Below are 27,965 nucleotides of genomic sequence, written 5' to 3'. Positions count from 1 at the left end.
GTTAATTGGGCATGGTAACAGGACCTTTGTCTAGCTGGGCTATGGATTATCATATATTAAAAATTTTCAGTTATGGTTATGGACATTGGGCATGGTAACAGGACCTTTGTTAGCTGAGGGTATGGTTATGGACATTGGGCATGGTAACAGGACCTTTGTCTAGCTGGGGTATGGTTATGACATTGGGCATGGTAACATGACCTTTGATAACAGGACATTGGGCATTTAACAGGACCTTTGTCTGAGTATGATTATGTTCTTTATATGTAACATGGTACAACATTGGGCATGGTAACTAGCTTGTGATTTATGGACACTTTGGCATGGTAACAGGACCTTTTGTAGAAGCTTATGGTGGGCATTTATTGGCACATTGGGAGTATGGTTCCATCATTTTCAGTATTTTTAGTTTTGTTATGAAGCATTGCTTACATCATCAAGAATATTATGGTTATGGATCATTGGGCATGGTAACAGGACCTTTACTTTATATGTCTGGAAAGCCTTGGCCTTATGGTAAACAGGACCTTTCATTTTAGTATGTCGACAATTGACTTCATGGTAAACAGACCTTTGTTGAGTTATAGTAGACATCATGGAACAGGAAGATTCTCCGAGCAGACCATGTTATATACATTGGGCATGGGCTAACAGGACCTTTTGTCTAGCTCTTGGACATTGGGCATGGTAACAGTTTGTCTATGGGATCCTCTTGTTGGCATGGTAAATCATATGTCTACTGTATCTTTACAAGCATTCTAGTCTATCTAGATATGTTGTAACGTTTCTCTAGCCATATGGTTATGGACATAAATACAGGATATTTGTATCAGCTGAGGTAAGCCGTGTATGAAAGTGGAAAAAAAAAGAAATGTTACGGGTTCTGGTATAAAAGGAATTGGGCATGGTAACATATAGACCTGATCTATTTAATATCATGGTTGGACGTTTGACGTTATGGTTATGGACATGCTCCGAGCTGGTAAACACACATAAAATACTAATTCATGGTTATGGGCATACAATGTCAATAACTAATAAAACAGATACAACGGAGATTATTGCAATCTCAAAATACACATTGGGCATCACTTAATTTATGTCTGAGGTGTGTTTTGATTTTATAAAACAGTATCTTTGTCATTAGCTTGTAATACCATACATTTGATAAAGACCTTTGTCCGTCTGAGCTATGGTTATGGACATTTGTTAACAGTTCCATCCTTTTAGCTTAGCATTATGGTTATGGACATTGGGCTAACAGGACTAATACATTGGGCATTAACAGGATACCTTTGTTCCTGATTATGGTTATAATACCATAGATCTAATAGGAACATTCCTTTGTCTAGCTAATACATGGTTATGTAAATGGGCATGGTATCAGGACCTTTAATCTAGTTTGTAAGAAGATTTGTTATCCATTGGGCATCAGTACCTTTTATGTATTAATGGATGTACCTGAATTGTGGCATGGAAACATTGTTGCTTGCTATCCGTATGGTTATGTACCCCAGATCTTACGGTTATGGACATTGGACTTGTCTAGTTTAAATAGGTATATGGACATTGGTAACAGGACCTTTGTCTATGATTGGTTATTGGGCATGGTAACAGACCTTCTACTGAAATAATATGTTATTTAGTCCTGGTAACAGAACTTTGTCTAGCTGAATTATGGTTATGGACATTGGGCATGGTAAATCCACCTTTGAATCTATTGATACTTTTGAATATCATTGTGTAATTTTTAGTAAAAAGAATTCATTGACATGGGCATATACCTGGAGTCATGTTATTTCAACATTGGGCATAAAAAGGACCTTTGTCTAACTGATGAATGTATACATGGACATTGGGGCATGGTAACAGGACCTTTGTCTAGCTGCATTCCGACCCTATGGTAATACAATATACTTACCTGGCCTGCTATACGTATAAATGAGTCAATTTGAACTACAGGTAACACTTTTAACATGTAGTACATCCACAAATATTGAAATATGGTTTATTTTTATCGTAACTAACTCAGCACCCTTGAATATTGGACATTGGGCATTTAACATTTCTCACAACTGACTATGGTTATGGACATTGGGCATAATAAAACACCTTTTAATTGAAATGGTTACATTGGGCATGGTAACATTAACTTTGTTAGCTGAGGTATGGTTATGGACATTGGGCATGGTAACATGACCTTTGTTAATATTCTGGTGTATGGTTATCCAACATATGGGCATGGTAACAACCTTTGTCTAGCTGAAATGAAATTAACATTGGGCATGGTAACAGACCTTTGTTACCTAGCTGAAACATTTATGGACATTATATGGGTAATAAGGACCTTTGTTATACTTTGGTTATTCCTGTCGATGGTAACACGTAGCTAAATATTATGGACATTGATAAAGAGAACTTTGTCAATGCTGACAACCCCTACTGGTTACTTTGTCTAGGACATGGTATTCCCAGGACCATTAACATACTATCTGCTGCACCAACTGAGACATTGGCGGGTTCACCAGGCTCTGCCACTTTTCTATCAAAATGGTTAATATATACAGAATATTGGCCATAAACAGATGATAGCTTTTTGACAGATTACATACAAAGGATTAACAGGACTTTGTCTATAGATGGGCTATGGTTATGGACATTGGGCATGGTAACAGGACCTTTTTTAGTGAATGTTAACGTCAGTGTTTGGAATTATGGTACAAGACCTTTGTCACGTAGGATGTATGGTATGGACATTAAAACATATTGTAACAGCTGTATTTGTCTAGCTGAATGTTAAACTAACATTGGGCATGGTAATTACTTTGTACTTGTTGCACACAGATCTCCTTGGTACCCATCGTCACATGGCGTTACACAGACGCCCGTGTATATCTGACAGATACTGCAATGCCCACACGACAAGCTGCAGTTCGTTCCCATATATAACCTGCGGCACATTCTGTTAAAAGAAATATAACAAATCTATCATGTTAGACATGGTTATCGACACATATATATTTATAAAAACTAGGGTAAGGACATTGCTGTAGTCATAGGCTGTCTCGGTTTAAATATGATTTGGCATTTTTTAACAGGACCTTTGATCTCTGAGAGCCCTGTGGTAACATTGGGCAAAATAGCTTTAAAAACCTTGTTCATCTAGCTATCAGTGCAATGCCGCATAAAGCATTTTGCCGAAGACGCAAAACAACACAACCCTTTGTCTAGTGAAATTATACAATATATTGGTGACAACGGAGATAACCAGTCAACTTGGCTATGGTTATGCTAAAAAATCAGGGCAGGGGTTACAGGTCCTTTGTCTAGATGGGGTATGGTTATAGATATTAGGCATGGTAACATGATCTTTGTCTAAACTGTGGTATGGTTATGGACATTTGGCATGGTAACTTGACCTTGTCTAGCTGGGGTTCATGGTTATGGACACTTGGCATGGTAACAGGACCTTTGTCTATCTGGGGTATGATTATGAACATTGGCGCATGGTATCATGGACCTTCTGTCTCTAGCTTGGGTATGGTGATGAACATTTGGCATGGTAACAGGACCTTTGTCTAGCTGGGGTATGGTTATGGACATTGGGCCACGGTATCATGACCTTTGTCTAGCTTGGTATGGTGATGAAACATTTTGGCATGGTACATGAACTTTGTCTCTCTGGGGTATGATTAGGAACTTTGGGCACGGTATCGACCTTTGTTCGGCTATGGTTATGGGACATTGGGCAGGGTAACAGGACCTTTGTCTAGCTGGGGTATGGTTATGAACATGGGCACGGTATACAGGACCTTTGTCTAGCTGTGAGTATGGTTATGGACATTGGGCATGGTAACAGGACATTTGTCTAGCTGAGTTATTGTTATGGACATTGGGCAAGATAAAAGGACCACTTTGCCTTGCTAAAGTAAGACTCAAACTCTGCCACATAAATGTAATGTTGAGTTTCGCCTCGTAGTTGCGGTGTGGTGTAGTGTAGAACTCAAAACACAAAATTGAAGGTTCAGTACGTTTAATGAGTATGGAGTGACTTACTTAGCATTCAAGTTTGAATATTTGAGGGAGTGACACTGTGATTTAATCGGATATAATTCCTAATGAATTTTAAATAACGATTTTCCAGATCCTATAATGGTTATCATGAACTCATCATATAAATATATACACCTGCAATACATTTGTATAAATATACACCAGCAATGTTTGTATAAAGATATACCTCCAACACATTTTAATCTATAAAATAAAATTTTCTAAATTTGAACAAGTTTCCATATTTATATCACATGTTCCCCTCTTTTGAATAAAGCTTAGATATAAATTCCAATGACTTAAAACAATTATTACGGAAATATGTGACATTAGTATCATGTTTCAGCTATCAATATAGTCTGCAACGGCTCATCACGATACAACTTATAATGAGCGATAAATCATATAAGGATGGATTAGAAAACGTGCGTAGTTGACCCGCGATAGCGGTTAGTATAGTAGTGAATATTTCCTGGCATCTCCTCTTTGTAATCGTGAGCGATAAATTACATGCATTCAAGAATGGGTTAGAAAAACAGGCAATGTTTTATCCGAAATTGCGGTTAGTAAATACTCTTAGTGAACACTTTCTTATATTTCTTCATCGAGATCAATGAAATGAAGAGTATTGTAATAGTTATTATGTGTGTTTGTAAGACTATGATATTCCGTTGAATAATTATATAAATCTACCCCCCTGTTCCTTATGCATTCTCCGTTTTGTTGATCACATTCTAAACAATTGCTATCACATGCCATCGAACAGTCTATGCCATATGATTCCCCTTACACATCCTACAAAAAAAAAATTTTAAAAAATCACGTAATTATTAATTCATATATATCTATATTATGCTAGTATTTACAATTTAGGATTGAATCTTGCCTTGGTCGATTTCATGGGGTGATGAATTGAGTTCCTCCTAAAACAAATTGAATGAACTGTGAAGCAGTTCACGTTGAATTTGTTTTCAAAGCAACTCAATCATCATCTTTCCCCTAGTTTTGAACTCTAGAATCAGAAAAATCATGGAGACAATTATCATCCAATTAAACTTAAGTATGTTTGTTATATTGAAGTCACTGGTGTCCAGTCTACCATCTAAATATAGACATGAAATACATAACATTAATTGTGGTATCTTATCTACCTTTACATTGCCCTGTGGTTTGTTCACACAACGTCCTGTTACAATTCCTCTGGACAGTCCATGTCGCATGTTACTCCGTAATTTCCATAAGGAGAACACTCTAAATATTTATAGAAGCGATTCATTCATCAAAACAAATTAAAAAAAAAAAAAACGCATCTCAACATCAGTATTATAAAAATTAGGTAAAAAAAAAGTAAACACGTTAAAAAAACAACGCTAAAAACACTAAATAAATTGAAAAAAAATGCACAGCATTTGTTTTATTAATCATTTAAAATTAAGTGTACAGTTTTTAATTTCGCGGGTGTATCGTTTCGCGATTTACTGTTCGGAATTTATTTTCGCGAAAATTATCTTTGTAGACTTTAATTGGTTTGTTGATTATAACTTCCGCTACCAAATATAAAGTGCAGTTATGTATAAAGTTGTTTGAAAATGCAGTTTTAAATGACAAGTGCTATATAAATGGGTTTCAATTCCAATGGCGAAGGAGTTATCTCCCTGACCATCAGACGACTGATCTATAAACGATGTCATTTATTTCGTTCGTATTGTTTATTGCATGCATTAACTAATGTACTGTTTGAAAACCAATGCATTTGATATTGAATATACAACAAGACAAACTTCTATATAGCGTTATTCAAAATTACGTTACTGTGGCTACAAATTATATCTCAACGACATTCTCCGTAAAACCAGGCGGAAAATTTCGAAGCGGTAGTGTCCTCATAAAAATGGCTTTTAAGTAAAGATTTAGGACAAAATGTAAACGTAAAATATATTGGAAAGTTTTATCTTTCACTGATGTTTCCATTATGAATTTTCAAAGCGGTATGGTTTTATAATCACGCGAGGGTGTGAGATTTTGAATAAGGTTTTGCGCAGCATTGGGTCCCTTGTTTTGACTTCAGGTTTACGGTTACAGAGAACTTTTATCACCTCTACATATATTTACATAGATTTACGTTACTTAAACACCTCTACTCCAAGAGATTGCGCTGCGCTGTCTATTATTATGAAAGTAATTTAAACTGACCAGTAAAGTCATTTAAATTTTCAGATATACATACCACGATTAATGACAATTATTTGACAATTAACTAATAACAATTTAATTCCGACAATTCTTATAACTGTCATTGCTATACTCCGCAGAGAAAAATGGATTTTTACATCAAACACATGCAACATAAGAATCAAGTCGTCCCGTATTAATATAAAGCAAATGTATTCCAGAAAATATACCAGGATTCCCACTTTATATTTTAACAGTGAACTTACCTATAAACCAAAACCTGTTTATGTCAAAACAGTTACATGTGATATGTACATGTATGAAATAATCAAAGTATATAATTTTATTATACAAAATGCACTGCCATGGTGACGATAGCAATTTTTCAGGGGTAGCAGGAGGAAGGATGTACGATTTGTCAGTATTTAATTTAGTGGGTTACAACTAAAGACATTTACGACACTTGTGTATGAAATTATAACAGACTTGCTCACCGACACATTTTTCCTTACGCATCATCCTTATGGCAGTGTCTGTCCTTGCAATGTTGATAACAGTTCCGTTCATATTATTCGCGATATTAATTTATCTCCGTTTACAAAAAAAACAAAAATAGAAATACATAATATGTTAAAATACCTATACAGTGTCCATTTCCTTTCCACACAACATGTCCTTACAGTTCATGGAGCAATCAATATCACACCGTGTTACCATGTTTTCCAGCGATGCATTCTGTAAAATGTCAGCAAGATAAATTTTGTTTAAATATGACAGCATTTTTCATGACATTTAAATGGCTTTTGTCTAATTATATTTTGATTATATATGAGCTATTTTAATTATTTTGATTAGTTAATTTGTTATTTTGGTAGGTAAGGTACAAACAAAACAAAAAGCATTATAGCTGACTTTTGAGCAATGAAATGTGATTACTGCGAAATTGGATAATTACAAAGGATTGAACAAATTCTGTAAGTTTATGCTTCACAATATATTGTGGTACGAACAAGAGTCATACGAATTATAAAAAAAAATCCTTGATAATACGTCAAAGATCATAAGCATTCCTTGCTGTTCAAAATAACAATATCAGAAAAAAAACCTATGATATGTTTTCACTATAAACACGGAATCAGTGCATTCATTTGCTGTTTGCTTACAAAACGTTTATCTACAATATATATATTATTCCATAAGAGAGAAGAAAAAAAAACATAATTAAAGATCATTATTGAGAGATACATTTTCTACAACTGTGTATGTAAAAAATAAAAGTAAATAATAAGCGTAGATAATAGGATGAAATTGTCCACATAAAAAAAACTTTGGGTAGATCAGGGAGCACTATGCTCGCTTTGAGACTTTCGGCATTACACATAGAATAAAAAAACAGTACGAGAAAATTGTATATTTTACAAAAAGAATTGAGTGATAATAGATAAATCAGTATTCACCCAAGCAGTGTCCATCGTTCCTTCCACACGTCGTGCCGTTGCAGTTTGCTGAGCAGCTCATGTCACATGTTTACACCGTACTGATTAGGGACACAGCCTGGTATATGGATAATTTTGCAATTAATATTGTAATCGGCAAATTTGAATAAATATTTTGTTAAGTAAAGCACATAAGATATTTTAATGTAAATGTTAAAGCGATCGTAAACCGACCAATACATCATGGTTTTCGGATAATGATATATCGTCGTTTGCGTATGTTTGGCGATTGTTTTTGTTTACGTGTCGTCTACGTGTGACGGACGTCATCATACTCGCTATTTCCTTGGATTCTGACAAAGATATATATTATTATGAACAAGTCTATGTTAGAAAATAATTGTAATAGCAATATGCCCATGCATATTTTGTGAAATGAATCAAATACAAAAAATGTTGTTCAATAATGATGTGTTCATATTTACCACGCTAATAACTATTCTTTTTTTATCTTTATTCTAAGTATACTTCTTGTGTGTCTTTAAGTCATATAAATTTAAAACAACCTGCGAATTTGCTTTTACCTTGGCCACCATGGTTTTAATCGAAAACATGAACAAACTATGAAGTTGGTATGATCTTACAAATTAAGGTTTTTATTTAATCGGTGCTTGACAAGAAAAGCCTCATCATCTTGCTTTTAGTACCAAAAAAAGCCTTCCATAATCCTTCTAATTCAATACTAATAATAAAATACAAACAACGCATTATCTATTTATCAAAGAACATGACATATGATAATAGTTTGATTAGCAAACATTCATCTTTAAAGAAGCTTTCCAGAGTTCCGGTTACAAGATATCCAAGAGCAAATCATTGAACAGTTTTATTTTCACAAAGTTTAGTAATTTGAAATCACCGTTAACATTATTAATCGGGATGACCCCTTTATAATAGAAATCGTTCATGACCAACAAGAAATTACAAGTATGCCTCACTTCTTTTAGCGTTTAATTGCAATTATAACTACTGACTCGAAGAACTCTAAGATATGGATTACAATCCATGCAAATAAAATATATATCCTCTCAATTGTCTGCACGAATTCAGTTAGAATATAATTATCAAGTAGGGAAGGACAGATGTTTAGCACTTTTAGACGGAAGGGCGACGCTACAATAATTTCACATAGTAATTAAAATATACTGATTATCAACTACGAACTACAATTGTGTGTGAGGGGATGGAGACAACATTTGCAAGGCAGAAAGGAGAGAGAAAGTAGGATAACTGAAATGGGAATGAACGTCAAGATAATTTACATTAAAATTAATTTACCTGTGCATCGTCCGGTGTCCACATCACATGTCATTCCATTACAGTTCATGGAGCAGCTGTTTTCACAAAAGATACCGTATGTTCCAGAAACACAGCCTGCAAAAATACAAATGAACGAATGTATCTATAAAGATATTACTCTGCCTTCTTGAAGGAATCAAATATGCTGAATGTCAGAAAAGATGCTGTAATTTATCTTAATTTAATCGAAGTTTCGGATTAGTGTAATTTAATGAGCAACAAATGAGAAAGTTGTAATTTACCCAAACAGTGTCCGTTGCCATCGTTCACACAGCTTCCCTGCGCAATTGTTTGAGCAATATTGGTCACATTTATCTCCGTAACGACCTGTTATACAGTCTGCAATGTAAATGTTTAATATGTATGGGGTATACATTGCGTATCAAAAAAAAATAATGTAAAGTTAAACGATATAGAATACTTTCGGACAAACTTATCAGATATACTCCATGTATAACATAAATAAGATCGTAGATTAGATATATAAAGTAAGAAAAGAAAAAAATAAAGGTATTAGATTTTTAAAATAAAAAAAATAAAAAAAAGCAATTATTCAATCGGCAAGGGTAATGACTGCATGTATATTTGGTAAGGTCCAGGGCAAGATATCCGAGGGTTTTGGTCTTTGACGGAAATCTCGTCTGACATCGCTTCCATTCTATGGTGTGGAAAGTATACGTGTGAAATACCTCCTAATCGTATGATATTTCAACACATGAAAATTGGATGGTTGTCAAAAGAACTTCGGGTAATCGGTTCTGTTGACATCTCGCTTGTTCCAAAGAGGTGTTGTAGGGCCGAGTTGGTGCGTCAATAAAGAGAATATGCCTTCTCTGGAGACGACTCGATCAAACTGAAGCCTACCGACCGTGTCCGGGCGTCCTTGCATTTCGACGCCAACATGCGAATCGGTAAATCGTAACAGCCGATGGGGCACATTTGAGTTTGCCGAAAGTGCGGTGATCAATATGCAGCTAAATGTGACCGCTAGTTTTGGGAGCGGTATATGTGGCGATGTGACGTACCATGATATCTGTTAGTTGGTTTATACATGTATAACTCGATCATTGTGAACCGAGCATATCAGTGCCATTCGGTATCGCGGTGAAATTTTAAATCCTGTGGTTCTTCCATTCTAATATCAATGTAGATATCAATGCATTGTTTTCAACAAGACAACGCCACAGCGCATACCAGCCGACTGTCAAGGTAATTTAGCTCCCATTCATGTATTTAGACCGGTCCCAGCAAAATTCCTCAGGAATGGAGTGAAATTATCACAACGATGTCTTAAGAAAATATTCACGCTCAACGAGACGTTGGTATGTTGCTGTTTTGAACGGCCAAGGTAGTCATACTCGGTATATTGATGTGTGTGAATTTTTATTTTTCGTGTATGCTGTTTACCAAACCCAAATACATAACGACAAAGATACACAGCAAATAACTAAATCGAAATTTGATGGCGATTTCGTGAAATCCAAATAAATATCCATACCTCTATACAGTGCTTTCTTTATGTTTTGTTCTCAGTATAGCATCATTATAGTTTGTAATGGTTTTGGAACTTTGTAAAAGTGAAAAGTGGCATTACAATATCATGACGTAACAACATTTACAAAAGAGGTAACTTACAATTATATTTTCATTTGGTATTTAACGTAACACATATTATTATACCTCATGGATGAGTCAAAGTCGCTGATTGGTCGAGAGACGTCACGTGTGCGGGCGACAAACGCTGAACTTCATGTTCAAAAATCATGTTTCCTCCATACGGAACCCCTCTTACGTTTAGCAAGAGTTGTCTTTCGTGTAACGGAAACTCTCCGAGGTATTCCGATAACAAAAAAAAAAAAAAAATGGATGGCAGACGACGCTTCCGTCTGCCTTTGACCGACGAATTTAGTAATATTTTTATGATAAAAGATACAGATAACACAAATTGCACTCGATGTAATGTTTATATGATGTAACATGCTAAAGGGAGTGATTTGGGCTGAAAGATACGGTAGGTCTAACTTCTTTATTGACCAATAACTGTAACATTAGCCCAACACGGCAACGGTGTTTTGGGCAAAAACCTTAATCTAATTACCGTTAGACTTGTATTCTAGCGCGAGATCGCGAAAATGACTTTATTGCCCCCTGGCGTAGGTACAGAAAAAAATCCAAGTTACGTGTTCACGATCTACAGCTTAGTTTTACCCGCGGCAAGGAAAACTAAACTACTCATATAACAGTTACTTATTTTTGTACGACATATAAGCAAAACATCATAAATTTAATAACGGATCTGGACGCACGTGAATTGGGCTCAGAAATAATGACATAACAATCAATACATACCTGCAAGGGAGCTAACTCTGTTTATATGGAAAGACGGCATATAGGTATTTCGGGCCAGATGTGATTACACTATTCAAGTGCGAATTTTAAAGGAAGGTTTCGGCCAATGAAATATAAAACTTTATCCTGTACATAAATACAATCTTCAGATCATTTTCAATGCATACATTCAACAATAAGGGTGGTCAGTTACCTAGCTTGACCAGGAAATTCGTCCTCTAAAAATAGAGCGAAGTCAAGCTTTACATAGAACATGACGCATTTATTTTCCAAAACGAGGCATCAACAAACGGAGGCGTGCAACAAAACAAAAAGTCAATAAAGTCTTGCTAGATGTTTAGCAATGCGAAGTACTGTCTTGCCACCATAAAAGGCATGTGCTGATTAGTAGCGTGTTAAAAAATCGAAGTGCGAAGACGTTTTGGTACAAGGACAGCTTTGAAAGAGGCAAAGTGTTAATAACATCTCAATTTCTTCAAAATTTCGATGCATTTCTTTTGTCTGATACCTGATTTATGTTTTTAATCTGATTTCGGATTATTTTCTCAAAGATTTCGTTAGATGGGAATGGATTTATTTCCCTGTCACTGACTTCATATTCCGGCATGGCGCCGGCATTGTCGATAGTTTGGCCAAGTTAATGTATAATTAAAGTAAAGGCATTAATCTTTTGTTTTTGTGATACATAATGAATGCATCGAAATACTTTCATTATTTTGAATTCGATTCATCATAGAATCTATCCTATGATATCGGAATATTTTTGACGAGGCCGATTGGGTCGAGTTCTACTTTCTTGGCGAGATCGCATATAAACATAGGCTAGCATTAATTATATAAATAAGGTGATCGGATCACTTTAGACATTGAAAATATAATTTTAATCGTTAATCTTGCACCTCTTTGGAGACGATTGCGATCGTATTGATTCACTTTACTCACTCGGGGCGAGATTCCCTGTTGGGTCGAGTTTACATAGCGGTCATGACCTATATTGCGGTCAAGTCGACGTCCCAATGTGAACAGTTTTCTGTACAGGAACCTGAAGACAATTTGGTGACGTCATGACCATGCGGTGTGACCGTAGCGTGCATTGTCGATGACGTCATCAATATTGACATGCAGGCGATGGAACCATGCTCATATCGCGGCGAAAATGCTATGTTTTGGTTATAATATCTTTTCGTTTGTATGTGGGAGAAAAAGAATCATGCCCTACCTATGTGGGTGTTACGACAAAATCACAACCCTCGGGGGATTTCCTGAATGTCCAACCCTCAGCAAGCCTGGGGTTGGACGTTCATGAATTATCCCGCGGGTCGTGATTTTGTTGGCACGCGCTCTAGGTAGGGAAATATCCTATTAGTCTTTTAATCTAACGGATTCCTTTCCGCGCAAACTATTCTTACAATTTCCCGGACAGTTGTGTTTACATTTGATGTCGTGCTTTCCAGTAATACAATCTGAGAAAATGAAAACAATATCGACAGGTGATTACATTAGCACGTGAATTGTCAATGTTTTCACCTATACGAATCAATTACCAGTGTACTAATATAGATAAGAACATTTTTTCTCTGTTGAGAGTTTTTCTACGTATTTAGTGATTGTCATTTCATGACTTATTGCATTAAAAGTAATTTAAAGATGCTGATTAAGTAATGATGAAATTAGATAAAACTCAAAATATTTCAAATAAACATTTATATATTATAAAGAAAGATCAAGTTATGAATTGATGGGAATGTCGATAATACAATTTTTTCGTCTTTTTTACCCTTTTTGAAATTTTGATTTTTATTCGGATTTGTCATTCAATAACACAAAAAAAAGGTAAAAGCCAACATTCCGTTTTTTCGTTTGATATAAAAATAAGATAAATACACTCAAAAAATGTTGTCTAACATCACTTCACCAATCTTTACGTTTAGCAAATTTTAACCTCCATCTTTAAAGAATGATAAATGTGCAATCAATTTACGAAAAATGTAAATAAATATCACGATACCTCGAAATATGTTTTTGACTTGCTTTATCGCACTTAAACTTCAATAAAATAAATGTCAACTTCAATATTTCCTTATTCGAGATTATAAATTCATTTGTCGGCTCCTAAATCTGGACAAAATATTACCATCGGCCCAGTTGATATTAATTCACATACATTAACAATACAATCAAAAGTAATACCACTTTTAATCAAACATTTAAACTAGGATTATATTTTCACCTACAATATCATAGCAATTTCTACTGAATTTCTCTCAAAGTCCACAAAGGCAGTATGAGGAGTAGTTATATTGTCATGTTGCACCGTACTTCAAACAGGTAGAAACAAATATAGTCAAAGTCAAACCGTTACAACGTAGAAGGAAGGCATTCATGTCCTTACAATCTTCAGGACATTCCTGGTCACAAGTAATGACATGTTTTCCAGAAATACATCCTCCAAAAAATATATGTAGTGATTGTTATCAGGGGGTTTTGTCCTGTGGTACAGTATATGCATGAATGTAAATTACCTAAGCAGTACCCAGTGCCCTTTCCACACAACTTGTCCTTACAATTTCCAGGGCAGACCTGATCACATACATCACCATGTTTTCCAGTAATACATTCTATAACAAACAGACATAACTTGAGGATGGTTTATTTTCGAAGTGTGGGGTTTTATATCGCTCGCGTAGAATAAATAATGACGAAGGCTACTACGTCCTCTGTCATTATTTTAAATTCTAGAAGGGTGATATAACACCATATTGACCGAAACAACGGTCCTTATTTTTTATATGAGATGTATTGTTTGTTTACCTATACAGTATCCTGTGTCCTTTCCGCACACGCTGTCCTTACAATTGAGAGGACATTGTTGTTCACAGGTGTCACCATATGTTCCAGGGATACATCCTGGAAATAAAATATGATTAAACTTAGTAATGCTCTACCGCATACTAAAATATGATTAAACTTAGTAATGCTCTACCGCTGACAGAGCATAAATGGTACCCATTTTTAACAATACTAGGTGTTTAATCGTGTATATCTTCATGTCTAATTAACACAAAAATAATGTAAGATAATTTATTTTGCTTTCGGTGCATGCGCAATCAGTACTTCATTTCATATAGGACATAGTGTCATGCATTTTTTTCGGATGTAATTTATTATTTATAATATTTTTTATCTAGTAGTAAACTTGGAAGCTCAAATTTTTCAATGGTGGTTATGGTGTAAAGTAAAAGTAAATTTTGTTACTGATGAAAAATTATAATCTTTAATGAATAAATGGTTCAACGATTGAACTATAATATTTACAAATGTGTTTGAAACAGTCCTTTTATTCAGTAACCTTCTTCAAATGATATCAGAGAACAAGTTTTACAATACATCAATAATGATGTACAGTCAACGGAACTATGTTCATGTTGCGGTGAAAATGCTTGTTTTTTTGGCTATTATCTCATCTTTTTCTTTTGTATACGAGGGAAAAAGAATTATTCCCTGCCTATGAGGGTGTGTCAATGAAATCAAAGGCCTCTGGGTAATTCATATGTCCAACGCTCGGCAAACCTCAGGTTAGACGTTCATGAATTACCTTCGGGTTGTGATTTCGTACCGAAACAAACTTTTAATCTATTACACCAGATATTATATTATGATACAGTCCAAGCCTTCCCAGAGTGTTTTAGAGTAATACTCGCCTAAACAATGTCCTGTGTCCTTTCCGCACAAACCGTCCATACAATTGGATGGGCAATTCAATTCACAGATCACACCGTGCTTTCCAGGAACACATGCTAAAACACAGAATATCTCTCTCATAATATATTTTGCATTGTACAAAGTCATGCTACTTGTTATGTTGATTACGATCAATATAGCGATTGATGTATTATAATTATTTTAATGAATGACATTTTGCAGTTCTAAAATAGACTTTGGGTTTACAAAGATATTATTGATAATAAGTCAACGATGAGAAATTGACAAAAATGACAAAATGGCCTCACCTGAACAGTCCCCATTGTCTTTATCACAGAGGCTATTAAGGCAGTTGGTAGAACATTTCTGTTCACATCTAGGACCATATTTCATAGGAATGCAATCTAAAATTAAAAGCCCTGTATAATTAGTCGGTTATTTATCTGAAGTATCAAAATTTCATTTTTTATAATAGAAACAAGCAGAACAAATGACGGCGCCTTTTTAAACGACGCTTCTGATTGGCTAAGATAACAGCGTAATAATTCCATAGAAAAAGAAATATCATTTTGAGGAGATTGTCTTTTGCAGACACAGTATCTATTCAATACATCCTTTAATTTATTTTTACATAATATTTCCTTACAAACACTTACAGATATGTTCCCCAGTTTATATTCGTGAACAGTGTTTATTTTTATCACCTAGATTGCATATAGATTTATAAAACAGAGTACTACAGATAATGTACTGTCAATTTTCAATATGCTGTTCATATTAGAATTGTCGAAAGATATCACCCCTTCAGCTAGATATTTGCCAATAATTATTTTTTATTAGTTTTCATACTAAATCTATCTCTCTGATTGGCAGATTTTTTTCTTTTATATACTTCGAAGAAAAAAATCGAGAACGGCGCAAAAGTCCGACGTAATCATGACGTCACACTAAAGACGTCGACGTTGCGTATTGATTTAGAAAAAAAATATCCATTTGAAAAAAGAGGCGTATGCTTGAATGTATTTTCTGTCATCAAAACTAAATTATAAGCATTGATGTAACTATTTTTATCTTCATAAATGTAGGTGAATGAAATAGATTTTGTTTGCTGATTTTTGCTAAGCGGATTCACACAGTTTTGCAAACAAAATTTCATTCATACCCCTATGAAGTTTAAAATAGTAACATTAATGCTCAATTGAATGCAGTAATTCTCACCATAACAATACCCATTGTCCTTATCACAGAGCCTATCAAGACAATTAGTAGAACAATCAAGTTCACATCTGATACCATACGTCGTAGGAATGCAATCTAAAACAAATGCATGACATTCGTTTGGCAATTATCTGAAATATTAGTAGAAATTATGTTTCTGTTTGCTTAATACATAATCATAGGTAAACAAATTTGAAGTTGCCGTTGTTTTCTGATATAAAAAAGGCGGATTCAATCTTAATACGTTAAACTGCAGCTCCAGTGAGTTTTTAAATATTTAATAACTAGTTACAGTATGAATTAACAAGGAAATAATGTCTTTTTTTTTACAGTTACATCATTTGGTTTACTGTCCCTAGTTTGTATAAATAAGATATTTCTAATATTTTGCTGATTCCTACCTGCACACGTCCCGGTGTCTTTCTCACAGACATTGTCCTTACAGTTTCCTGGGCAAGTGAGGTTACAGAAATCCCCGTATGTCCCTGTGAAACAATCTAAAAACAGCAAAGTCTAATCTCAATTTGTATTAGTTCAAACGAATGCAAGCTTAAATCAGGATTATAACAACATTGTATATCATTTTAGTATTTATGGTTATCGCAGATGAACAATAAATTGTTTACAGTTAATACACAAATTTTGATGATCTATATAAAACATTAACGTATCAAGTTCAATGCAGAATGTAACATACTAGCGAAATACACAAACATAAATATATGCAGGCATTTTGTACGTTTATGATGCGTCTTTTTGTATCTTTTTAAGACACTTCAAATTTATCCTTGTAATACTTGCATTAAACATGTATTTCAAAAGTCTATTGTGCATTTTGAAAGTTATAATGTTACTTTGGAATCATATAGATAGGTCCCTGCATATGCTATCAGTGTTTACATGATACAAATTATGAATGAAAGCGTTACATTACATGGAGGAAATCAATGTTTAAATGTTTGCATGAAATAGTGTTAATGAAAATAAAGCGTGTTTAATGGAGTCCAACTAAATCTGCCGCTAAATATATATTAGGAATTTTGCCTATATATTACGCAAACAAAAAACCCTAATAACATAGGCAGTTTATGCAGACTAACCTTAAACCAGTGATAAGGGTTATATGTATTCTAGTAATGTATAACTTACAGAAGCAAGCACCAGTCGGGGAATTACAGTTCCCGCCATAACACACCGAAGGACAACTGGTGGCACAATCTTCGGCGAATTTCCCAGACGGACATCCTGTTATTATGGATAAATCTATTATATGGAAACAGAAATGTCCTAGAAACACGTGAACAATTTTATCTTTGTAAAGTATACCGTTTACAGCGAGAAATAAACTTGAAATTTAAAATACTTGTTATCAAATTAAAACAATTAAGAAAACAAACTAATTAAATTAAATTATTGTCTTAAATTGAAATGTTTACGAATATCTAAACTAAAGTATGAATTGATAGCATGGAATATATTTAAATATGCAGTGTGCAGACCTCGAAATCTTGTAATTGAAAGCTTAGCACAGTTGAAATAATGTAATTGTGGTGATACCTGGTTACCTAAAATGTTTTTGGACTCATTCAATAAGATCTGTTCAGAAAGTTCTGTGATGAAGAATGCGATGTTCTGATTTCAATGCACTTTACCGCTAATAGTGACATAACTCACTTTCATCACTCTCAAATATTGGCACGCGTCATTTCAGCACCCGCTAATATTGGCACACGTCATTTCATACCCCGCTAATATTGAAACGCTTTATATAAAAAAACCTGCTAATTTTGGCAAGGGTCATTTATCCCTCGCAGATATTTCATCACCTGCCAAAATCATTATCAATATCAACAGATTCGCCCTAAGTGTTTCGGTATCATTATACACTTTACTTTTCAGTATGGTTATTTACAAAAATGTCAGTGGAAAATTTTTATATTTCCAAACAATCGTACTGAAATTTTTAAGACATTTAGTTATATTTTGTAGTATTAATGGCATTAACTTAACGCATATACACAACATGTATTTTGAATGATGACTTGAAGTTTTTATTGAAGCCATATTTTAAAATGATTCAAAATAATTTCAATAAGTTGATATATACATACCCCAAACCTGTACTTCACAAAGTTCTAGGATAGCGAATTCGTAATACCAGGTTTGCCTCCATGGCTCTGTCCTATAGTTGTACACTGTGACGTATCGACCAACAAATGGACACTGATGTGTCACCACCAGCTGGACCTCGTCTATTGTACTACTCGTGTCAACGTAACATAGGGTACCGTCCTGTGGAGTACTTGTGGTGTTGGATACGTAGAGGTGATAACCTGCTAAACGGTCTCGACGCTCTCCTAAAAAAATGTTATTTCACGAGTGTCAGCGTGTGTAGTAATTGCTTAAATTACTGTATGGTCATTACAATCAAAATGTTTTGTTTCGACTTACGGAAATAACTTCACAAACACTTTCGACTTAATTATTCCAATGTGTAACGTATGATTAGTCCTATTTATTACTGATTTTACTTTGTCAATATTAGTTAAGTTGTTAGTTGTATAATATATGTTGGCGGGGGCGTATGAATACGGGCTTCAGAAATAACCGTTGTTAAAATCATAGATAGGTACGAACAACACAGTTTTAATGAAAAAAATGAATTAACTATTATTATTTTTACAATCTATAAACAATCATTAACTCACCAGTACTAGTGTAGGTGATTGTGATCCTATTGATGGTCATCAGTTCTTCCATATCGACCCGCCACCACGCCGTTGTTGGCCAATTACCTGCTGTAAAAGTACAGCAACCATTGTCCATTTCTCTATCTAAGCAGTCATCCACAACTTTACTGGCAACAAGGTCAGGCCTACCCTGGTTGGTACTTTGTTCACTTGGTTTGAACAAGGCAACGTTTTCTGCAATACATGAAACAAATAGATTTTAGCATACACCTTGGAGCTGGGACACGATTTGCGATAATTTGGTAAGCATATTTTTTAATATGAATATTGGAAAAATAGTTTCAGATTTAAAGAAATATCTATGATAGCTACCAAATTGTTGAATTAAGAATTGACAGAAATGTCAAAAACTTGAATTTTGTATTAATTGATAATCGGTAACCAGGAAGATATCGTAAGAACGTCCTGCTAGTATTCGGATATCCCCGATTCTAAATCCGGTCTAACTCCTTTCACAGTGGGGATAAGTTTAAACCTAATAAAGAGTTATCGTATGTGAAGTGGGATAGGCCGGACTGGGCTATCCCGGGTAACGAAGTTGCTCGACTGGCGACTGTGTCAAAGTTTAGTCAATTAGCACATTTTAATTATATTGGCGTCCATGAATGAATATGTTAATTCCTGGAAACTCAAAGACTATTTTTTTCTGAAATGGTAGCCTAGGGTATTACTTTAACTGTATATATATTGCGGCTAAGGAGGATACTATGGAATTCGATCGATTTAGCGTTAAGAAACTAGTTTAACAGTTGTCAAGGGTTTGATCTCAAACAAATACAGAAATTTAAAATTTAGTTTTCTACTCTATTACAATTAGAACGTAATTTCTATCCAAATGTCACGTAACAGTCATTTTAGTCATAACAGTGACATAAAGTTTTACACATAAAAACGTTTAATGTTACTGGATTTTATCTGTGATACCTATACAGGTGTGAAGTTCTATAAAACAAACTCATTGAACTGTACCTGGATATATTAATATACTTTTGTAATCGCTAAGTAATTGAAAGCGACCAAAGGCGAGTCAAAGTAATTATGATTCACTCCACTCTGTAACATTCGAAGGGAACATCATCATCATTAAGTTTTTTCATAAGGTATAACGCAGTTTGTATCACAATTGCCTTATTACAGCTTACTGCAATATCATAATTGTAATTTGATTTCTTTAACATAAACAATGACAGACAACACAATGTACATGTACATATATCAGCTGATAATAGATATTCAATGATTAAGTATCAAATGTATAGAGATACATTTTTCAACTTGATAACTGAAATGGTTGTTGTTAAACACTTAATATACCCTTGTGCAATAATCCATATGTTGATATTCTCGCTAGTGTATTCTTTTGTTATTATTTTATAATGCATAGTACTTACGTTCTGATCGAATTCCCTGATACACGATAAACAAAATCAGTAACACGCCTCTCCCCCAAATCACATTTCCCGTCGCCATGTTGAGTCTACAGAAACCTACAAAAGTAAGTGAATGTAATGCTATTGTGCGATTATAAATAACATGCCCAAGTTAGGCAGATTAAAACTCAAACACTTCAAGCTGTTATTATATAGGCCACTGCAGGATTTCATCATTTATTGTACGTTAGGTTTTATGATATGCAAATAAAAATATATGTGTGTAGGGCCACATTACACATACCATATTGATAGCGTAATAAGAAAACACCGGAGATTATATTAAACAGAAATGTTTAAACAATTTGCTCTTTAAGGTTCCTGCTATTCATTGTCGATCAATACAACTTTCCAGAGTATAAAATTATTGCATTTGAAGTCTCAAATCAACAATAATTATGCCTGATACTGATCGGTCATACATACATTATGTTTGCAATATTTTCACCAAGACTTATTTCTCTCAAACTACTAATGTTTAAACTAGTTTTTAACAAGACTGGTGATGTGAACATCTTTACATATATATATTTCCTTGTGTCTTTGGTGTATTGTAGAGCCTTACTTCTACCCGTCACTACATCGTACGACTAAGGTGTTGTTCAATAACCAGAAGTTATTGTTCGAACCACACATCTGCATTTATTTTCACGAGCTGCAATCCCTGAGTATCAGTGGAAACTACTCTATTGAATTACAAGCAATTACGCAGTGTCTAGTGTCACTCTCTGGGATAATGTAACCACTGCCAGTGAAATCATCGTGGTGCCATTAGGCATTGCCACTCGAAGTGTTTGCCTCAGACACTTACCGAGTGCATTATGCATCGATGATTCGTTTAACACTTACATATTGTGTCAACGAATTTGCAAATACTTTAACCAAATTATACATTTAGTTATCCGTTATTAAGCGCAACATCGATACTTATCAGAATTGTGATTTAATGCAGAAGAGACACTTTCTGTACATGCATACGGAATGGCGTTGATTCTTGGATCAAATAAACAATTTCGGCATTTATATTATTATCATTAAATCTAATTGGCCAAAATGCACGATACAGTATCTCGCATACGTTACGTTTGGAAGAATACAAATCATCACAAAAGTAATTGGAAGGATAAATCTTAATGACACCGAAGGAGTTTGGAAGACCCTTTCTCCCATACATCACAGGGTTATCCCGTGGTTGCTGGGGAAACGATAACTCTCTCTAAACAATTACGAAAATACAAGCTGCGTAACCGTTTTTCTATTAAGTATGGGAGAAAAAGAACCAAATATGGATCTGTCAAGTGGATAGGGATATCTTAACCCTCGGCAAGCCAATATCTTTCACTCAGATTGAGATATCCCTGTCCACTTGACAGATCCATATATGAGTCTATTAATCACCTTTTTGCAGTAAAAGTGACTATGACCTGTTACCATTAAAATAATACAAGTTATCATGTGCCAGCATCATTTACAAACACCTGAACCTGAGTTTGGTTGACCTAAACAAACTTACGTTACCACCGAGAAGAGCATTGTAAGAAAGCTGCCTTGACATTTATTATTGAAACCAACCGGGCATCTGTGGTCGGTCAAAGATAACTGCCTTCGTTGGTTTTGATTAACATAGAAGAATGTATTAATACTACAGTAACCCTGGTCAATACTAGCCGCAATATATCGCTCGGCTAGAGAGAACTTCTCTTTAGCTCGATCGGTTGAGCGTCAGTCTAGTAATCCAGAGGTCCCGAGTCAAACTTTTTATATGAAAAAAGGCAAAACTTTAAAAAGTATATATGAAAAAAATTAAATGTTAATCAGGTTGTTTATAATAACAACACTCATTTGTTGGATATATCTAATAATAATATGTATATCACTGAATAATAAAATATTTCTCTTATACTCATTCAAAACGCAAAACAGATAAACGTAATGCTAATGAAGTGAACATACATTTGTTATGATATAATGAGGAACAATAACATCACCATTAACATGAACAGATGTCATTTGCATGTATATCTGTAGACGTAATCATGTTTCTATGATAACATAAATATGACATATAGTATTGCTACCATCAGTAAGCTCCCGCACTTTAACCAGATCAAAATAACATCGAACGTGTCAAGGTATGCATCAATATTTCAGGTAACACTTAGACAGATCATGCTTCAAACATTTTGTATCCAAGTATACATTATCAGTCTGTTTCATAGAGAATCTAACAACAGACAAATACGGGTCATAGTCCGGCGGCCTTAAGGAATGACTTTTCAAAGTACTTTCAAATTTCTTTTGTGTGGAGGGGATTAGTTTAGAAGAGCTAAACAATATTTTTCATTTATGTAGTCATCTAGACCAATACGCACTCCATATCTACATGAATATGGATCCTGGGACCAAACTCGTTTTCAGTTTAGTAAGTGGAGAATATGCTTTTGAACCGAAGTACAGGGAGTATAAAGGTCATCAGTACGTGACCTCTTATGGGATGTTGTCAGATCCTCTACGACCGAATTGATCATAAGGATCTATATTTTGATCCGATTGTGAATACGTTTAAGTACTATAAATATTTTCATATCCTGGTTGCCATTCGTGATATAATATCATCACATGTTTCACATGGAAAACACACGTATCAAGGAAGTGTGTCGTAAACATCTTTTGTTTCCAGTTAACCATCATTCAGTAGAGGTAAATGATACCTTGATCCAGGTAGTTATCAATCCATTAACTTCCATTGGTTGTATGTTCGTCCCCTATCAAGTAAACATCGTTTGTGTACAGGTAGGCATTAAGCACTAAACGTCGGTAGTAGTCACGTCGGTTATGAAAATAAGATGTTATAAACTGGTTGTTAGTATATGATTATATAAGCGTCGTTAAGGCGATCAACCCTATCGTAGGAACCCACTACGCTTAATACGTACGAAATTGGTTATAAACTCCAGTCGTCGTACAATGTACGAGGAGCTTAAGTCCGATATGATAGATATCCACCTCTTCGTCACATTTTGCATTTGGTCTCTGGCATTGCTGATACAGCAGAACAGTCCACTCTTGGAATAAATATCCGTCTCTGTAACATATTAGTATCTTGCTGTTAACAATCTTGACGTAAAAACAATTTTGGGATATATATAATACTAATGATTATAGGGACACATTTGATTAATAAGAACTATACATGCTCTTTAAAATCCACATTAAATAAAATCTTCAACACATTTGTAAAAACAGGGATATATTTCAGTACTTGGAATAATTTAATGTAAGAACTTGTGATTCACTTTTAACTTATTATTTATTTATTTAATAACCACTTGATAGAATGAAAGAGACACCAATTAGTAAGCAGTTACTATCACCTTGCTTAATAGCTAAACACGTACGGTCAGGAAGTACATGGTATTACCTGAAACTGTTTATATTAATTTCAAACCTGTCTTTTCATAAGGAATACAGACACTTGTATATTTGCTTCACCCCCTTTAACGTGGGACATTTTCCTTCTTTCCCATGCATGTCATGAACTCATCGTCATATGGGTATAAATTACAGTAGCTTAGTAATCATTAGATTTTTTGGAAAACAACACTGAACACCCGTTCTCTTGGCACATTTCCATGATAATAAATTGAAAATATGCACTAACTGAACTGTTTCCATGTCCCAAATGGTTATTAAAATTAATATCATGTTATAAACACCAAAGCAATATCTTGATAGATGGTAAGTATTAAACTTAAAGGAACTTTCAATTGTCATTGCGTTAAATTGTGGTTATTAAATAAATATATTACACTGTAAATTGTATTATATCAAGTCATAAATGTAGTGCTACTTGCCCATACGGATCCTTTGTCCTTTCCACTCAAACCGTTCTTACAATTGGCTGGGCAATTCAGTGTTCAGCTAATGTCATGTTTTCAAGGAATACATTCTAAAACAGACTTTCTCTATCACATAAGTGAAATGTAGTATGATTCAAATTCCCTGGAAGAATATATGCAAACAACTACAAACAGTTGATACGATTTATCACACAGAAATGGAGACCCTGAAATAAAAATTGCACTATTTGGTAATATATAGGGACATACATATGGTGGACTATTCGCAAACTTATACGGTAAAGTATAAAGTTTTTAAAAAGGTATTAATTTAATATATATTCAATAAATTGTATTTCATTTCATGGTTACATATAGTCAAACAAAAATAAACATTGATTTAACAATAACTTTGACATTATGTAGAACACTTACCTAGATAACCACGTGCAATTCTTTTTGGTAAGTATCATTGTATACGTGCTTAGTTATTTATAGAATTAAAAAGAAAACTTTAAAGTATATCATTATTATGTAGATTGTGTCATAAGTTAAATGGATAAGTTCTACATAGTAATAGATTAAACAAACTTACCTTACACAAACTGGCTGAAAAGCACGCATGCTTATAGGTACTGTGTACGTACTGTTTTGCCCATATACAATATATATACGTCTGGTTGAGGACTAAAGCCATTTTCGTTTATACCGTTTGACTGATTTTTTTGAATTAATAACAGCCCTGGTAACTTTATATTCATTTCAGACTAGCTTTGACAAAGACCTAATAGGCCCGTATCAAAATTTGCAGATCATTTAGGATTTATTCTTGAAATAATTACTTTTAAAAATGGTCTACCCAGTCCAACCGCTTAAACGAAAACGATCATGCAGGACGGGGACAGGGGCACGGTCAAAGTGGCATTCACAACTTCTACATCTGCTCACCTCTCATACGTCATATCAATTACTTACACACACATGTACATGCACAGGACATAACATGACGCAGTGACATTTAAAACAATAAGACAATACACAGTGCATGTATTTAAAAACCTAATAATATATTAATTATATATAAGGTGACTTTAAACACCGAGACAGCTGGTTTGATAACGGTTACATATTGCAAAGCAATGCTGATTGTTTGTCTGCTGTTATTTGTTTAAAAAGATCAATAAAGCAATGAAATCAATTATATTATATATTCATATATTTTAAACTTGTTTTTTAATTGCAAGCATTAATCATGAATACCGTTATGTACTCTCAAACATAAATTTATGAAGCCAAGAATGGAAATTGCAAGAAGAATATCCATATCATAACAATGCCCCTACAAAGTCTTTAAAATGTTCACATGTAGGACAATAATTAGTAGGAATACAGTCTGCAACTAAAGGTGTCGTGAAATAATTATGAATATTTTTCATTTGCAAAATACATATAATAACAGAAATAGTTGTACTATCTTGCAGTTATGAACAGGCATATACATTATTGATCAAAACGATTACAGCCTAGAAAACTCAGTACTTATTATTAATTTTCTGTTTCAATTGCATTTTATAGAAGACCACTGTGAAATATTATATTTCAACATGGAGTAGTTACCAATGCGACTGATACTTCAGAAACAAAGATAAATGTAAGTCTTTGGTATTTAATAACAAGTTCCAATACGAACTTAAATATAACACATTTCTAATATTTACTGATTCTTACCTACACACGTCCCGGTGTCTTTCTCACACGCATTGTCTTTACAGTTTGCTGGACAAGTCATGTTACAGAAATCCCCGTATGTCCCTGTAAAACAATCTAAAAACAACAAAGTCTAATATGAATTTACATGTGTTCAAACCAATGGAATTTCAAATCAAAATAATAATTAGATCATTGTTATTTCATTTTCGTAATTGTTTTTTTTTTTTTTTTTTTGTCATTATTGCGGAAGTATAAATCAGAATGTACCTGATGTGTGATAGGCACACGACCACAACATTTTTTTCACGCGTCACAATCTGGTCGATATGAAAAGGTGACTACATGTAGATTATCTATTTATTAGAAGTTAGGAGTGGTCAAAACTCGATTTAACTTTTAATGTTATCTAACTGTAATGTTATCATATTTCAAAATTAAAACTATTGAATGACATTGCATACTATTGGCAAACTTCTAAACACAATTTTGATTGGTCGACTCTTAAATACTAATTGACACATTTAAACCTATGTTCTGTTATTGTTCCCGTGAAAAGTATGTAGTGTTTTGATATGATACCGCCATTCATTTTATGTATGTGTAAGTAATATTGTGCTGAAAACAAATAATCAAAATCCGTAATTGTTCGACATCCAATTTAGTGCACGTTGGCAAGCTATATTTAAATATTAATCTTGTTTATTTTTACGTTACTGGACACATTTCAAATTAGTTTATGTATTTCGAATAATTCACAAATGTAGCATAGTGTGAAATACACACACACAAATGCATGTAGACGTTCCGTACGTACGTCATGTGTCTTTGTGTTTCTTTTAAAATACCCTTAAAGGCACTTGAAATGTTGAATTGTAATAATTACATTATATTTCAAAAGAACATAGTGTGTCTTGAAAGTTATAAAGTCACTTTGAAATCACATAGATAAGTACTTGAATATGCTTTCATATACATAATACGCATTATGAAGGGAAGCGTTACGTTAGATGGAAGAAAACAATGTTTGCATTGACAATTATTAATGAATCAACTTTATTCATATGTATCAAGTTTCACCAAGTCCGCTAAACCTGCCTATGGTATTAGTTTTTTTGTTTTCATATTAGGCAGTCTTAGCAGACTAACCTTAAACAAGTGATACGAGTAATATATATTTTAGAGATGTATAACTTACAGAAGCAAGCACCAGTCGTGGAATTACAGTTACCACCATAACACGCTGAAGGACATCCTGTTAATATGAATAAAACTAATTTCGTTAAACAGAAATATCAGAGAAACACATGGAAATGTTATTTATGTTAGTAATACAGTTAACAGCGGAAATAAGCTTAGCATTTAAGCAATTAAGAAAACAAACTATATTATACAATGGATCCTTTGTTGAGAGTATCAGCTTAATCAATGCTGTATCTTTACTCTTAACCCCATTACTCCCAGATACGCCAAATTACGTCAATAACCTGTTGGTAATATCGCCATATTTCGATTATGTGTGGGTTCAAGATGACTTGAAGTTGAAGCCATCATATTGGGAGACTGCCCACAAGAGGGCATTGTTGACTGATAATAAGAGTAATTGACGACCTAATGTAAATATAAGAAGAGAGGAGACGATACATGTGTGCAGTGTGTTGACCTCGGAACCGCTCTTCTAGGAAAATGATCATACAGCACAATATAGTAAATTATACTACAACTATTTCTTATATTTTTACTCACTGTCATACAAGAGTACATGACATCGGTAAATGAAAATATTTTGTGACGTACGAGCACAGAATCACAGACTTAATGCATTATATCTATGCATTGTTATCCCATAAACAAATATTTGTATAAGTGTTTTTTGTTCAGGTTATGGGGCGGGTGGGGAGAGGGGTGGTCAATGAAAACTGAGCACAGTGGAATTTATGTAATTGTTGT

General features: G+C 34.1%; 2 protein-coding genes and 1 long non-coding RNA gene across 3 annotated transcripts in view; all 3 read right to left on the bottom strand.

Annotated features, from left to right (window-relative positions):
• Positions 1–6,863: 6,863 nt before the first annotated feature.
• LOC138324678 (uncharacterized) lies at positions 6,864–9,373 on the bottom strand. The gene is made up of 4 exons (XR_011208658.1): positions 9,263–9,373; positions 9,000–9,095; positions 7,683–7,779; positions 6,864–6,960 (listed from the first exon to the last, which is right to left on the bottom strand). It is a non-coding gene; the product is annotated as an uncharacterized lncRNA (long non-coding RNA).
• Positions 9,374–13,672: 4,299 nt separating this feature from the next.
• LOC138326129 (protein eyes shut homolog) lies at positions 13,673–26,008 on the bottom strand. The gene is made up of 12 exons (XM_069272261.1): positions 24,324–26,008; positions 23,406–23,554; positions 20,431–20,526; positions 18,998–19,213; positions 18,401–18,646; positions 17,439–17,534; positions 16,691–16,786; positions 16,290–16,385; positions 15,380–15,475; positions 15,071–15,166; positions 14,181–14,276; positions 13,673–13,815 (listed from the first exon to the last, which is right to left on the bottom strand). Exons 3-12 carry the CDS (start codon positions 20,507–20,509, stop codon positions 13,673–13,675), a joined length of 1,260 nt encoding a protein of 419 aa, XP_069128362.1. The 5' UTR covers positions 20,510–20,526; positions 23,406–23,554; positions 24,324–26,008.
• LOC138326128 (uncharacterized) overlaps positions 23,373–27,965 on the bottom strand; it is an 18,578-nt gene continuing 13,985 nt past the window's right edge. Inside the window, exons 4-6 of the mRNA XM_069272260.1 lie at positions 27,214–27,270; positions 26,037–26,132; positions 23,373–23,554 (exon numbers count right to left, since the gene is read on the bottom strand). Of these exons, the coding sequence (XP_069128361.1) occupies positions 23,373–23,554; positions 26,037–26,132; positions 27,214–27,270 (335 nt within the window). The remainder of the gene's footprint in view (positions 23,555–26,036; positions 26,133–27,213; positions 27,271–27,965) is intronic.

This window comes from Argopecten irradians, chromosome 6, assembly GCF_041381155.1.
Source record: "Argopecten irradians isolate NY chromosome 6, Ai_NY, whole genome shotgun sequence".
NCBI classification, from domain to species: domain Eukaryota; kingdom Metazoa; phylum Mollusca; class Bivalvia; order Pectinida; family Pectinidae; genus Argopecten; species Argopecten irradians.
The sequence above is the reverse complement of the archived record's forward strand: the minus strand, read 5'-3'. Positions and strand labels throughout refer to the sequence as shown.

What these genes read in the sequence shown, in the direction of transcription:
- LOC138326129 (XM_069272261.1), bottom strand. Translation starts at nt 20,509, where the DNA reads ATGGCGACGGGAAATGTGATTTGGGGGAGAGGCGTGTTACTGATTTTG. An exon ending in AGACACCGGGACGTGTGCAG is followed by an intron (nt 16,386 to 16,690) that starts GTAGGAATCAGC and finishes CATTTGTTTTAG; the next exon opens with ATTGCATTCCTACGACGTAT. An exon ending in GGACAATGGGTATTGTTATG is followed by an intron (nt 15,476 to 16,289) that starts GTGAGAATTACT and finishes TTTTAATTTTAG; the next exon opens with ATTGCATTCCTATGAAATAT.